At 36.9% G+C, this 13,618-nt stretch overlaps 1 protein-coding gene across 22 annotated transcripts in view; it reads right to left on the reverse strand.

The window, feature by feature from the left end:
- Positions 1–13,618, reverse strand: part of RBFOX1 (RNA binding fox-1 homolog 1) — a 916,301-nt gene that overhangs the window by 391,714 nt on the left and 510,969 nt on the right. For all 22 annotated transcript variants that reach the window (XM_040592408.1, XM_040592428.1, XM_040592416.1 and 19 more), the window contains one exon: positions 6,346–6,387. In XM_040592408.1, coding sequence (XP_040448342.1) covers positions 6,346–6,387 — 42 coding nt within the window. Of the gene's footprint in view, positions 1–6,345; positions 6,388–13,618 lie in introns of those variants that run through there.

Genomic DNA, 13,618 nt, shown 5'->3' on the forward strand with positions numbered 1-13,618 from the left:
AGAAGTTGCTGTTGTGAGTGCAAAAGCTGTTCCCAAATACAGTGTGGATCCAGTACTCTGTATTGATGATGCTTCTGTCCCCTCAGAAGTCTGCCCCTTCCAGAGCCTTGATTACATTTAGTGAACGGTCTCACAACCCAAAAAATAGCTATCCTTGGCTATCTGTACACAAACATGACTTCAAATATACATTGAGTATCTGCTGAATTCCATGAAGTGCTGCAGCTCTAGACAGAATCTGTCATGCCAAACGGACAGGTACTTGCTGAAAAGATTGCTTCAGCCTCACCAGATATCACTGTAACTCCGCAGGTTTTTTTTGCAATTATCAACCACCACATAGAGAAAATACTTGGCTGTGCAAAAATCAAAGTTGAATTAGTGAAAAAGTGGCATTTGAACAACAGAAAATCCTCTGCCTACTGTTCCCAGAGAGATATGCCAAAAGAACATCAAGAAAGGAATGGAAGGTTTTCTGAATGGCATTCCAGCAGCAGCAGAGACAAGGAAAATACCTAAAGGCTTCTTTGCTATTCCTGAAAGAATGTAAAGAAACCTGAAGTGGATGGCACCATGACTGTGTACTAAGGTAAGTAGTGCCTGCAAACATTCCTTCTTCTCTAGGTCAAAGGCGCATATTATTAGCAGGTAACATTTTAAGAGGATAACAGCATCCTTGTGGCAAGAGACTATGCCACTTTAAACATGAACCATAACAATTTTCACTGCCTAGCCATTGTTACTTTTTAAAATAATCACCATGGTTATCAAGCAACAAGTTGGAGCCCAGTGTTATCTTAAGAAAGCTACTGTGCTTAGGAGGGCTCTGGAAGTACACCAGAACTTCCACAGCAGGGCTGAAATCAGATTTCTTCGGCTGCCTTCCACTGGACACATTAGTTTCTAGCTAGATGAAAATTTAAGTGAAATGACATCCCTGCAATCAACTCCCCTCCCCAAAAGCTTGGCAGAGTATTTACAATCCTTTCATTCTTCTTTAGATTTTAGTTCCGATATTTTTTTCCCCAAAACTATGCTGTGCATTACTTTCTAGGTAACCACCAGGAATGTAGTTTGTAAGACGGTGAGACTAATTTAGTTCTATGTCAACGTGTAATATAGACCAGGAATCAAAAATACAGTGCCTTCTTATTAATCTCACCTACCTGTATTTTCACCATACACCCACATGGATGATGACACATCTAGCTCACTGCAGGAATAACTACAGAAATTAAAGGAGGATCCCTTTAAGCCACTTGTCTAGCATGTCAAATGCAGCATAACTTACCTACAAGGATTCCTAAGAAAAGGATGAGTAGTAAACACACATCAGATTGATACAACTCTGCTTAGCTTTTCCCCTTTTAACCTGTTTCCCTTTTTGAGAAGGATGTATAACACTGGGTAGTTCCAGATCACCCTTCCAGGCAAAACATACACACATTGTTTGCAAATGTATGCCGAGACGTTGTCAGAAGGAAAAGAAAAACAGTGAAATTTGTATTAAGGGCCAGAACTAGCTGCCCCGTTTTGCAGAAATGCTTGAATTACTGTGTTGCTTTCTAGTAACAAGACACCACTGACTCTCAAAACAAGCTTAGATACCTTTCCTTTTCTCCAGACAGAGTGGGGAAAGGTAGAGATTGAAAGCACAGCATCTTTGGCCAGCCACTAAATAAGTTCTGCTATGCTACCACCATACTAAAGTATTTCAGAACATGCTCACAAATAACATTACTTCACAAATCAGCTCCACTCTGATTCTCGTTCTCTCTCCAGTTGTTTTATCCCCTCCACCCCAACTGATTAAAAAATTAGCACCTGCCACTGAATCACAATTTACCTCCTTATGCATCAGAGGAACATTGTACACAAAAGTTAGCAGTTGATCATTCTTAGGTCACTAAAGAAAGCTAATACCATAACGACGAGCTTCAAATTTTTTCTTTAAAAAGTTTCCAAAAAACCACAAACATCTACACGACTGAAAACCTTACAACTTGATGAAGTAATGCACTCAACAAAGACACAAAACACACTAAGCATTGCAGGATTGTGGTCGCTTAAAAATAATGCTGGACATAAATGCATTTGCTTTTGTTTTCCCTCCACTTGGCAGAACTTTAATACATTTTTGGCTGCATGTCACAGCTTATTGCATTTACTGTATAAAAGACAAGACAAATAGAATGATATTGAATGCAAAACTTCCTTTTGTCACCTTGGAAATCAGGGCACTATAAAAAAAAAAAAAAAAGTAAGTTGATATTAAATACAAGATGAGAGTAAGAGCCTGCCTTTCCCATACTTCAGACCAGAGAAGGAACTTGGGCTGCATATAATGTATCTTGATAGTAAGTGCATGTGAAAGAAGCTGTTAATTAGAGCAACAACCAGGTCACTTAAAATTTCAGATCAAGGAAGTTAATCACACCATTTACCATTAGACCTCATTGGTATTCACAGGAACATTTATAAACCCTCCTAACACCACAGCTGGAAAGTGCTCTGTGCCCACCTTGGAGAGCTCAAGCACTGATGCGGAAGGACCAAAAGCATCAGCTTATATAGCAAAGCTCAGGCATGGAAATACAGGTGTAGAACTTCAGTTTAAACAGTTACTTTGACTTAATAATGCAAAATAATTATTTCTTAGTTGAGAGGAAGGTTTGGTAAAGCTCAGTAAGGTTTAAAATGGCCTGTAAGTTTAAGTAATATCCTTAGGCAATGATAAAAAAAAAAAAAATTAAAAAAAAAGATAAAATCCTAGGTTAATGTCAAAGCAGTAAGGTAGGTTTGGTGGAAGCAGCAGATAGCCTTCTGAAGCTGTCACTACACTTTTTATAGTTTTACGTATGCTACAGCTTATTCTACCTACAGCTAGTATCCTGATTCTCTTCACAGCCTTAAATAACCTGCATCATTCATGTTTCAAAGTCTGTTTTCCCAGACCCAAATACAAGAAGAAAAATGTATTTATACGATTTTGAGCAAGCTCCGAGTTCTCTGTTTTTGCAGGTCATTTATAATGCATCAGAAGGACAATTACATTAAGCTCCACACAGTGACTCATAAACCAGCAAGTTGCAGTAGAAATGAGGGTAGGGTGTGTCTGTCCAAGAAGAGATTTATAAATCAGGATTGGAGAACAGAACACAGGAGGAGGCGGCCTCAACAGGATCATTATTTTCTTTAAAGGAAATACTGACAAAGCGGTCTGTGGATGAAGTGGAGAGCAATACTGATGAGTTAATTTCCCTTTAAAGACACACTAAGTTATTTTAGTGCAATTTGATTAAAATTAAGACATATAGCAAAAAAATTACAGAAATATGAAAAAAAAATCAAGGTAGCACATGAGAATGAAAATAATTTCCAATGGAAAGGGAAACTTAAAAAATGTCATTAACGGTTTGTACTTTTTGTTTGGTAATTAGACGGAAATATAGTGAAGTCAGCTGATGTTATATATTCTAATGGGGAAAAAAAGCCACACCCAAACAGCTGTGCTAGAGATCAAATTCCCTTGCTTTCTCTGTGAATTCCCATTAAAATTATTCAGTTCTAAACATTAATGTCTAGCTGTGAATTGTACCAGGTTGGCAAGGCAAATAAGTTTCCAGCTTGTGGTCACTGCTATTTGCAAAGCCTGAGCAGAAAAGGGTTAAAATATACAGGCTTTCTTAATTATTAGAATTGCCATTCATTGTAAATATAATGTATAATGGCCAGAGGCTTCAATATGAATAAGAGTTTCATTACTCTAAATGCTTTATTCCAGAGAGTCTTTGCTTTGCATTTAGAATTTAAAAGCCAATAGAACAGTTAAGAGGTGAGATATGTCTGAATAAATTATTGTAGGAAGACTTGGATATTTCTTTCTATAGCCACGCAATGTCTAATTATTTATTTGCAATATTGCACTTTAAAGGAGCCCTTCTTAAAGTGTCTTTCTTTTAGAACTTCTTTAGGACTTGCAGACTAAGGAATAAGTAGGGAATCTGAAAAGGAGACTGGCAGACACCCTGTCATCTTTACCAAGGAAGGTGGAAGATGATATGTCTTTTGTATTGTATTACGAGCTGATCTAAGAATAATCTAGTTTTAACTCAGTTTAACAAACACAAACAGATGTTAGCATTTTGTTGTTTTAATCCTGTTCTCTTGTTATATTTCAATTCGTTCAGTTGGGATGAAACAATATTTTGTTGTGAAGAGATGTGTTGCCTCACATCCATGTGTTCTCGGTAGGTCAGAAACCCCAACAGAACATCTTGCAGGCCTGAACCATCTAACTTGGCCAATTAAACATTTCTTTAACAGCACTGCTCAGTTAGGAAGCCAATTAAAAAGTGACAGAATGGTCAAGTTACACCCTGAGAGCGCTGAACCTGACAGCAGGGGGCTGTGTGCAGCATGACTAAGGAGAGCCAAAGGTGCCAGCACTGAACTAGGACCATAACATCTCCACATGAAATATTGAAATTTCACTGTGACCTTTTGTCACAGCAGATGAGTTGCTGTAAACAAACAAACCCTGGGTACTGGTAAACGTTTGGGCATTTGAAGACCAGGCAGGGGAAAGGACGAGCTCTGCCACGCTTGGCGTCTGTCTGCGTGAGGCTTCTGGGTGGTTACAGGTTTGTCCTACAGGCAAAAGCCCCAGCTCCGTGCACTTTCAGCACACCCCGGCCCCAGGAGCAAAGTTTACACAGATAACTGTATTTCATGCAACAGGAACATCACAGCAGTATGGAAGGAGATGTACCTAATCTTTGTAGGCTAGAGATGGTTTGGTTTTTTTCCTAAGTAGTCATGAAAACTCATTTTTGATATGACACAAAGGCATCATAACCATTATGCTCATTATTAGATGAAAATATTTAATACTAGACCAGAAAGATACATGAAAGTTTTACTGCATCACATTTTACCCACTACTTACAAAAGTAACACATATTAACTTGAAGAAATAGCTGGGGGCCTCCTTCCATTATATTTCAAAACAATGCTTTTCCTCATTCAAAGGAGAAAACTTAATAAAAATAATAAAACCAAATGAAACTTTCTTTGTTCTCATGGCACTGCTACCTTTTGAAAAGATTGTCCTTCAGGTACTGTTGCAATATTTTAACTTTGACAGCTGCTCTGTTGAGACATTACTACTGATAAAACAAAGCTTTGTCACTCCAGCTTCCGTATAATAGCAATGCTGTCACGTGTCGGCAAGAAAAGAATCAAGGACAATATGTGATGCATCATTCTTGCAAAACTTGTTTACAAAAAACCCCATTGCAAATACGGTGAAGACCACCTGAAGCATCTAGATATGTTGATGAAGTTAATCTAATGAATGGCTGAATGTTTAAGAACACGGCACAACTTATTTTAAGGCTAGAGTACATTCTTTGTTCTTGCAAGTCATGCAGGTACTGGTGATGCTTAGTAAACTGCAAACAAAAAATGCCACATTTTCTGTTTCCAATATTTTTTTTTTGTTTGCATAAAGACTTTTATTTTTTCCCCTCTGGCTTGCCTCTTGCTCTCCATTACTATAAGGTAGTTCAAGAAAATACACATCATGCAGTATACATAAATGTTATCTAATAAGCAACACATGGATGACCCAGAAGCTTTTTTTTTTTTTTTAAATGAATATGAAATAAATAAATAATGAAAACTCTTATGCCTTTTCAAACTAATACTAGAATCAATCAGTTGAACAAGGAAATACTTGTTACGAAAAAGCATCTACAGAGATACGTAGCATAAGTAGCATTTAAAGGGAGCAAGGACTAAAACCTGTTTAAAAGACTGTCACTTTAACATAGGAAAAGGGGAAAACAAAATAAAGGTCAGTAACCTGGGTTCAGGAATTCCATCACGTTTACAGATTGCACACAACCAATACACACTAAAATATTTGGACCCTTTCTGCCAGTTCCCTCACATTCTTAGCACTGATTTCTTTCTGAAAGCACACATGCTATTAAAAAATCCGAAGGACAGTATCTTCTTGTTTAAAACAATCTGGTAGTGGAGAAAGATTGAGAAACAGTGACCTTTACCACTACTAAATCTTCACACGGTGCACAGGAAGAGCATGCTGTGTGTCGGAAGAGGTCCCGTAAAGAGGTACTTACTGCCAAAGCTCATTAAATAAGGGAGTAAAAACCTCTATCTACTGTAATTTTTTTATAGAGATACGTACAATATTTACAAACAAGCAATACAAATTGCTAAGCATGTTCCTCTTAAATAAAGTAATCCATCTGTTGCTAGCACAAACTAGATTCTGCTTGTTTTAAAGAAACAGAACATTTTGCATATCATTGCACTTACCCTTAGTTGCTCTCTTTCACAACTCATCTGTTGATTTGCACTCTACAAGAGGAAAGAAGAAAAAAAACAATATAACTTTGAAAGTATAGCATTCTTGCCACAACAAAGCTGCAATGTCTGTGTATCTTACACAGATAGATACTGGAAAATCACCACGAGTCTAAACACAATACTGTGCTATGGGCCTAGACAAAATCATTTCTGCAAAAAAGTTGGGTTTTTTTCACTTATTTTAAATTTAAAAATTTACAAACAGGAATTGACACCAGAACCCACCACAAGTATGAAATACAGAAGCATTTTTGAGATTCTAAAGGTCTCATTGGCAGTTCAGTCCAGGAAGAAGCTTTCCCCTTCTTCTGCTCTATCACACGTCTATGTTATATTTCTGAATATCCCACTACTATGATACCATGATAAGATTCACAGCACACCTTAGAAATAAAGATCTAGAAGCTTCAAGAATGGATCAAATTCATTCCTATGACAACGTCCAGTTCTGATCTGGTATAAAAATTACTCTGAAGAAGACTTGTTTCCAATGCATATTTTTCCATACTGCTGTCTTTATGTTCTGCCAGGTTTGTGAGAAACAGAGCGTGAGAGCGGGCTTCTGAGCAAGACATCGCTACCAAGTAACAGCAGACGCGAGTCATCAGTCAATGGCAGCACAATTTGTGAAGTTACCACTCTGCCACAATGAAACGTGCTCCTCCAGGAAGAGCTCACAGAACTGAACGGCAGCACCGAAACCTCCAGATCCTACTTTGCATTCTAGCTCACTGGTTTCTAAGGCAATCCTGCCCCAGAAGGTCTTGAATGAACTTTAAAAGCTATAAAAGATGTTGATTTGTCCAACCTGTGGTGAGAGGGGTGTTTGTTGGTTGTTTGGTTTGTGGGTTTTTGTTGTTTGTTTGTTTTTGTTTAGTTGGTATCTGTTTTAAAAACAAAATATTTTTAGGATACATTTAGTATTGTTAGTATCATTAGTGTTGACAGTAATAACTGACGTTTCTGTAACTAATGTACATGCAAACACTATTCATAACACATGACAAATGTGATGCAGTGTTTTCTAAGGATACTTTCAGAGATTCAGAGTACACATTTCACTACTTTGCACCTACAAAAACTTAAAACATGAACCAAAACTCATTTGCATGAGATACTTTTACTCTGTTGTGATGATTAAAAGGGGAATTTCTCAGGCAAATTTAGGTTACATGCAGAAGAATAACACTGCCAGCCTATTTTTCAACCCAAAAAAATGAGTCCTAACAAATAAGTTACAAGCTAAGCCTTCTATGTATGTAGCAGAAGTTTTACAACAAAGTTCCTGCACAAAATTACAAATCTAACAGACACAAATGCTCTTCTGATATGTTCCTTAAAGTTCTCTAGCAGGGAACAAAAGGTTGAAGAATTCAGCATATGTCTATATCTACAATCTTCCCCTAAAGAGTAAAATTAAGTACAGCTCAAGTGACTATCACTTGCAGACTAATGATTCCCTTTATCACAGTTCATGCCTTCACACCATTTATAAATTAAGGTTATATAATTCTGCATTATAAGGGCCCTTGTGTAAGTCTCAAGAGTTGAGTTTTGATCTGAATCTGCTCTAGGTGAACCTATTCACATTGTTTAAAAAAGATAAAACAGACATTAAAATAAATAAATAGATAAAATACTTCCCATTTGGAAGGGACCTACAATGATCACCTAGTGCAAGTTTTAGCTGTGTGTGGGGGGGGGGGGGGGGGGGGGGGGGTTGGGGGGTTGGAGGGGTTTTGTTTTGATTTTTTTTTCTATTATTTAGTTTTTTCTCTATGTAAGCCTTCACACCAGAGATTTTAACTTCAACCTTCACAAGAAAAGACTAGTTGAAGTGTGAATAGTTTTTTGACAATGATCTTATACACAAAAGCAAACAATTTTTAAATCTTAACTGTCTACGGTTACCCAGTATTTGTTAGTAGGTTATATTCCATATACATAACAACATTAATACTACCTTATGCAGTTGTGGATATTTTCCTGAGCAGTAATAACACGAGACAGGTATCACTACGTTTTTAAATAGATAAATGGGAGCACAAAGACTTTAAGAAAATCATTTGCCAAACTAAGAGCACATGAGCTTCACTTTGCAGACTGAACAACATCCAGAATGTTTTGTCTTTATAGTATTTCACAGGTCAGTTTCTTTGGATAAGGCTGTTAGTCTTACATTCTATAATTTGTGTTCTAGATTTACCAGCTATTTTTCTAGAAGAAGTGTTAAGCCTCTACCATTAATTCCAGTACTTCTCAGGGTACAAATTAGGCATTAAAAAAAAAAAAACAACCAAAAAACAAAAAACAACAAACCTGAACGAATAACATGGTTATTAATTGAATAAAACAAAGGGGGGGGAAAAAGAGTACATAATAGAACATGCAATGTATTTCAGAATGCAGCAATATTGTGATTGCTTTCTATGTAATTCAACATAATTTTATTGAACTGCCTTTTGCATCTCCTGTCAGATTTTCTGTTTCACCAGTCAGACGCCTAGAGAGCCTGACTTTTGCAGCAGGAATATTTTTAATAACTGGCCTGCAGAACATAGTAGATTTGTTATCTTTGTAGGTATTAAGTACTAGTAATACTTCAGTAGTAATAATAATTTTACAAGCTTCTTCTGAAGACAAAAATGTAAAAATGTAGAAAAGTTCATCATGAAAATCAACAGGAGATAAGAATTACTCAAAATACTACTGTAAATTACATTGTTACTTAAGAAAAAAACAACATGAGATTTACATTTGCTTTACAGCCACAGGATACGGAATTAGAGGATCCTTCCCTCTCATCTCTAACATGTTTATCCTCCAGTTTGCATCACCTTTGTACGGCACAGGCGTACACGGCTCACAAGTTTGGTCTCTCTGATTAAAATACATAAACAAGGAGAGATTAACCAGTCTTCCCATTTCATTCACCATATCCCACTGGAGGGCTTGGACACACCGACTGCATGTTCAGGTAAACTATGAAGATAATTTGTTTATTCTGCAGCAGCTGCAAACTATTCTGTAGTATTAGTTTAGACACTTTTCAGATGATTGTGAAGAGGGTTTTGGAAAGACCTTCTAAAAATGTATATTTACTATTTTATTTCTAATTTTACATAGCGGAAAAATATATTTGGATTGTAACTTTAACATCACCCTTCAAGAGAAGATGTTGTCCTCTCCCCCACAGAATGAAACTTTTGGCTCTGACTTCACATTAGCTGCGCTGATTTACAGGCATTCTGCCTTCAGACAGAAAGGTGATGAAGGTTGTTAAAGATAAGGAAATATATCTAGACAGGAACAAGTAGGAACACCAGAATCATCCAGCCTGGAAAAGAGACGTCTGGGAGCAGGTGCCTACGAAATTATGAATAACACTGAGATGGAAAAGCTGGAATGATTGCTGCTTCTCTCTCCCCAAAAAATCAATTAGATGGCAACAAATTAAAAAAAAAAAAAAAAGAAAAGAAAAAAAAAAAGGTGGCCAGTGCAAACCGAACTAAGTAAAACGATGACTCTTCATACAATGTGCAAATAAAGGGGTAGGTTGTTTGGATAAAGAGAAGAAGAAAAAAACAAACAACCCAAAACCACACACACACACAATAAAAAACCCCCAACAACAACAAGAAAAAAAACAAACAACCCAAACCCACACACACACAATAAAAAAACCCCAACAACAACAACAACAACAACAACCAAACCACACAATCAAAAACTTACAGAAGATTATTAAATGCAAAAAGACAACCTTTGCCACACAAAGTTCCTGGAGGCTGGCAGAAAATTTTGGAGAAGCTTGTTTTGCTCCCCTCTTCCATAGGCATCCACAAAGACGGTATCTCAGACTTACAGACCTCTGGTCTGACTCTGAGCAGCTGGTTTTATCTATGCTATTAATAGAAACACCTAAGTTCCCAAGAACATGGGGTATTTGGAAACATAAGGTGGTGGCAGAAAGGGAAGAATTTTAGGATGGCAGAATGAAAAATTGGTAAAAACAAACGAAGTGTATTAAATATCTGTAGAGTGGAGCGGGAGTTACAGCTCTTGACTATTTAAGCAGATAATTCACTTTGTGTTTTAATTAGCCATTTACAAGACTGTCTACTACTGTCATTTTAAACATAAAGTTGAGAAATATCTAACATGACAGAGACCAGAAGAGGAAATTTTACCTAAGAATGAAAAGAAGTATTAATAAACAGTGGGAGAATACAATAGAGAAGCAGAGCGTAAATGAGAACAAAGATGCCGGAGTCAGGAGAGGGTGACTGCCTCTTCGCACCCAACTGCTGTACCACACTGGAATCAAAACAAATAGAACTGCACCATCCATTTGAAAACAAACAGCTTTCATATGAATGCAAGAGCTGTACCTAAAAATATATTTAGATTTGATCCACCACAACATCTGTGTTTACTACAAGAAATAGAGGAAGACAACAGTGGAGATATGCAGGGCACAGCAATGCAGGCAATTCCCTTTGTTCAAAGTTCATCAAATGGTTGATTCCAAACTTCATGTTTCAGCTCTAACAACAAAATCCATTTCAGTGATGGCCTCCCTCCCAAAGTGAACTCCCACATAGATAGCTCCCTCAGCACCCATCATACCAGAAGCTTCGCCAGAACAAGAGCAGCAAGGCTTAGCGATAAGGTACTATTAGTATGAGATTAAAAAGAAAAAAAAAACAAACAAAAACAAACCAACCCCCCTGACCTTAATGAAAAAATATTTTTCATAGTTTAAACAATGATGTCATCTATCTGTCTATCCCTCTATTTATCAGTTCAAGTTTATTACAGTACATCTGGGGAAGGCTCATTTGGGCACAAATGGCTTTCTGCGCAGCTAGCCAGTGCCAAATTTGCTCTCTCATTTTGTCTTTTTTGCTATCTGTGTCAGTTTAAGAGAAACATCCTGGCAGTACTAAGCACTTAAGGGAAAACATAAATAATGCATTTACAATATGTAAACCTGTACAGATAAATGAGAAAACCTGAAAGCCATAACATATTTAATTAATGATCAAAAGACCCTAGAAGCAACCCTTGTGCATATCCTGCAATTTTAAATACATTGCTTCTCAAACCTAAATTAACTTTGTTATGTCTCTGGATTGAACTATATGCAATGAACTACTTCCCTCTTTTAGTTCAAGACTGCTTGAAGAACCTGGTCAATATGTTGAGTGTCATTATGTCAAGCTCTCACACACTAAGTTTAGTGGAAGAATGCCTAAAATATTGATTCTATTTAAAGGATTTAATCAAGGAAAAAAATTTAAAGAAATTGAACAATAGCTCAAGACTACTGGTCTTTTTATAAGATAACAGTCTTCGAAGACACTCATGCTGTCAGGCTCCACTTAAAAAAAAAGATGCTTTGGAAATACTGTGCAACCTGATGGTGCCATTCTTTGGTGAGTTCATGAATACAAATATTTTTTATTTATATATTGTGTTTTGTATTCTTTAAAGAACCATAGCAGGTGGGAGACTTAAGATGTTTTAAATGTATTTATCAGTCATCCACTCTTCATGAAGACATGCAAGCCCTAGCTCTTTAGAAATAAAAAATGGACAGATTGAGAGAGCAAGAATATTACTGATGTTGCTAAGGAATACCAACAGTACACCTGGGGAGGATTCTTTGCTGCCATGTTTTTTTAATTGTCATTTTAAAGAAAGGGTTGAGGTGACGGGGCAAAGCAAACAATACGATTGTGACAGGGTTATTTACCAAAGAGAGTCTGCTTAAAATCTAAGGGGGGTGGGGTGGGGGTGGGGAAGGTTTTTTGCAGTACAACATTCCCAAGTATTTGTTTTGCATTTACAAAATCAAATTATTTTCAGGATTGAGGTAATTTGAAATAAAGCACACTCCCAGTGGTTGAAAGATAACCAGTGAATATCTGAAGTCTTTTATATCCTAGATATTTTATCATAAACAAACACGTGTGGAGAATTGACTTAGCCTGTGTTCAGAAAAAAAGTGTTTATAAAGCCGTCCCATTCCCAGTGAGCAGTCACACCAAGATTAATTATCCATGACTTTCTGTGCAGCTTAAGACACCTACTCCAACAGCAGCTCCAGGAAAGGCCCTCCAACACTTCTGTCTTTCTCCTTCTACTTCAAAAAGGACAATGCAAATATGATTACCTGAATTGGAACAGCATGCCTGTTTGCATTAGGAAAGGCTAGTTTAAAGTCAGTACCTACATATAACCTGTGCAGCATCCGAGTCAAACACAAAAGATTTGGCATTGATCACAAAAACGGTGCTTTTACCAGAATGTAACTTCACAATTAGTAACAGCTTATTCATCTGATTGAGGTCTTGTACTTCATATTTAGCCATAGATTAAACAGCTGAAATAAAGCCATAGATTACTCCACCACATTGGAGTTGCATTTCACAAGATGAAAGTCCATACCATTTCATACTGTTTGGAAAATCTATCCACCAGCATTTTCCCTCGTTAGAGACACAACTGACTGTGAAAGTTTTATCTCAAAAATTAAATGCCTAGAGTTTTTCCTTGCCATGTTGCACAAAAACAGTGTCTTACACAACAACATACACTATGCTTTGTTATCTGGTGTTATTCCACATGAAAACAGTCAATCCCCTTTACATCATTTTATAACATTAGTTTTCCTCATCTCATTGCCCAACAGAATTCAGAACAAATGATTCTTCAAGTTATTACATATGTGGAGAGAGTATGGGGTTGTATAGAGATGTATAAATAATGTTGTGTATTAATCAAATATTTCTTGATACTTCATGTGAAAACCCCGAACACAAATGAAGTCAGTGTCCATCCCAAGAGCTCACAGTGCCACAGCGTGGAGCCTGAGGTGCTCAGATACAGAAGACTCATTAAAAATACCAGTAACTGCATAAACATACAAGCCAATTTGAACTGGAAGTGGGGTTTTCAGAGTCTTTGGTAGTGTCTTACAGCATCATCAAGAGGCTTCGAAAAATAAAATCAACATTATTTCTTCTCAAAGAGTAACTGGGACCATCCTCCTCTTCTTCTACAAGCTCCTTACATTTTTTTTCTACATAAGGCTCCCAAAAGGCCCCCAATGTTGAAGAGAGTCTAATGAGATGATAAGAGTGCTGAAAACCTATAGATTTTATGTGTACAGTGTTACTAATACAAAGGGTACAGAGCGTATATGTCTATGCATATG

This window comes from Falco naumanni, chromosome 4 (assembly GCF_017639655.2).
Source record: "Falco naumanni isolate bFalNau1 chromosome 4, bFalNau1.pat, whole genome shotgun sequence".
Taxonomy (NCBI): Eukaryota; Metazoa; Chordata; class Aves; order Falconiformes; family Falconidae; genus Falco; species Falco naumanni.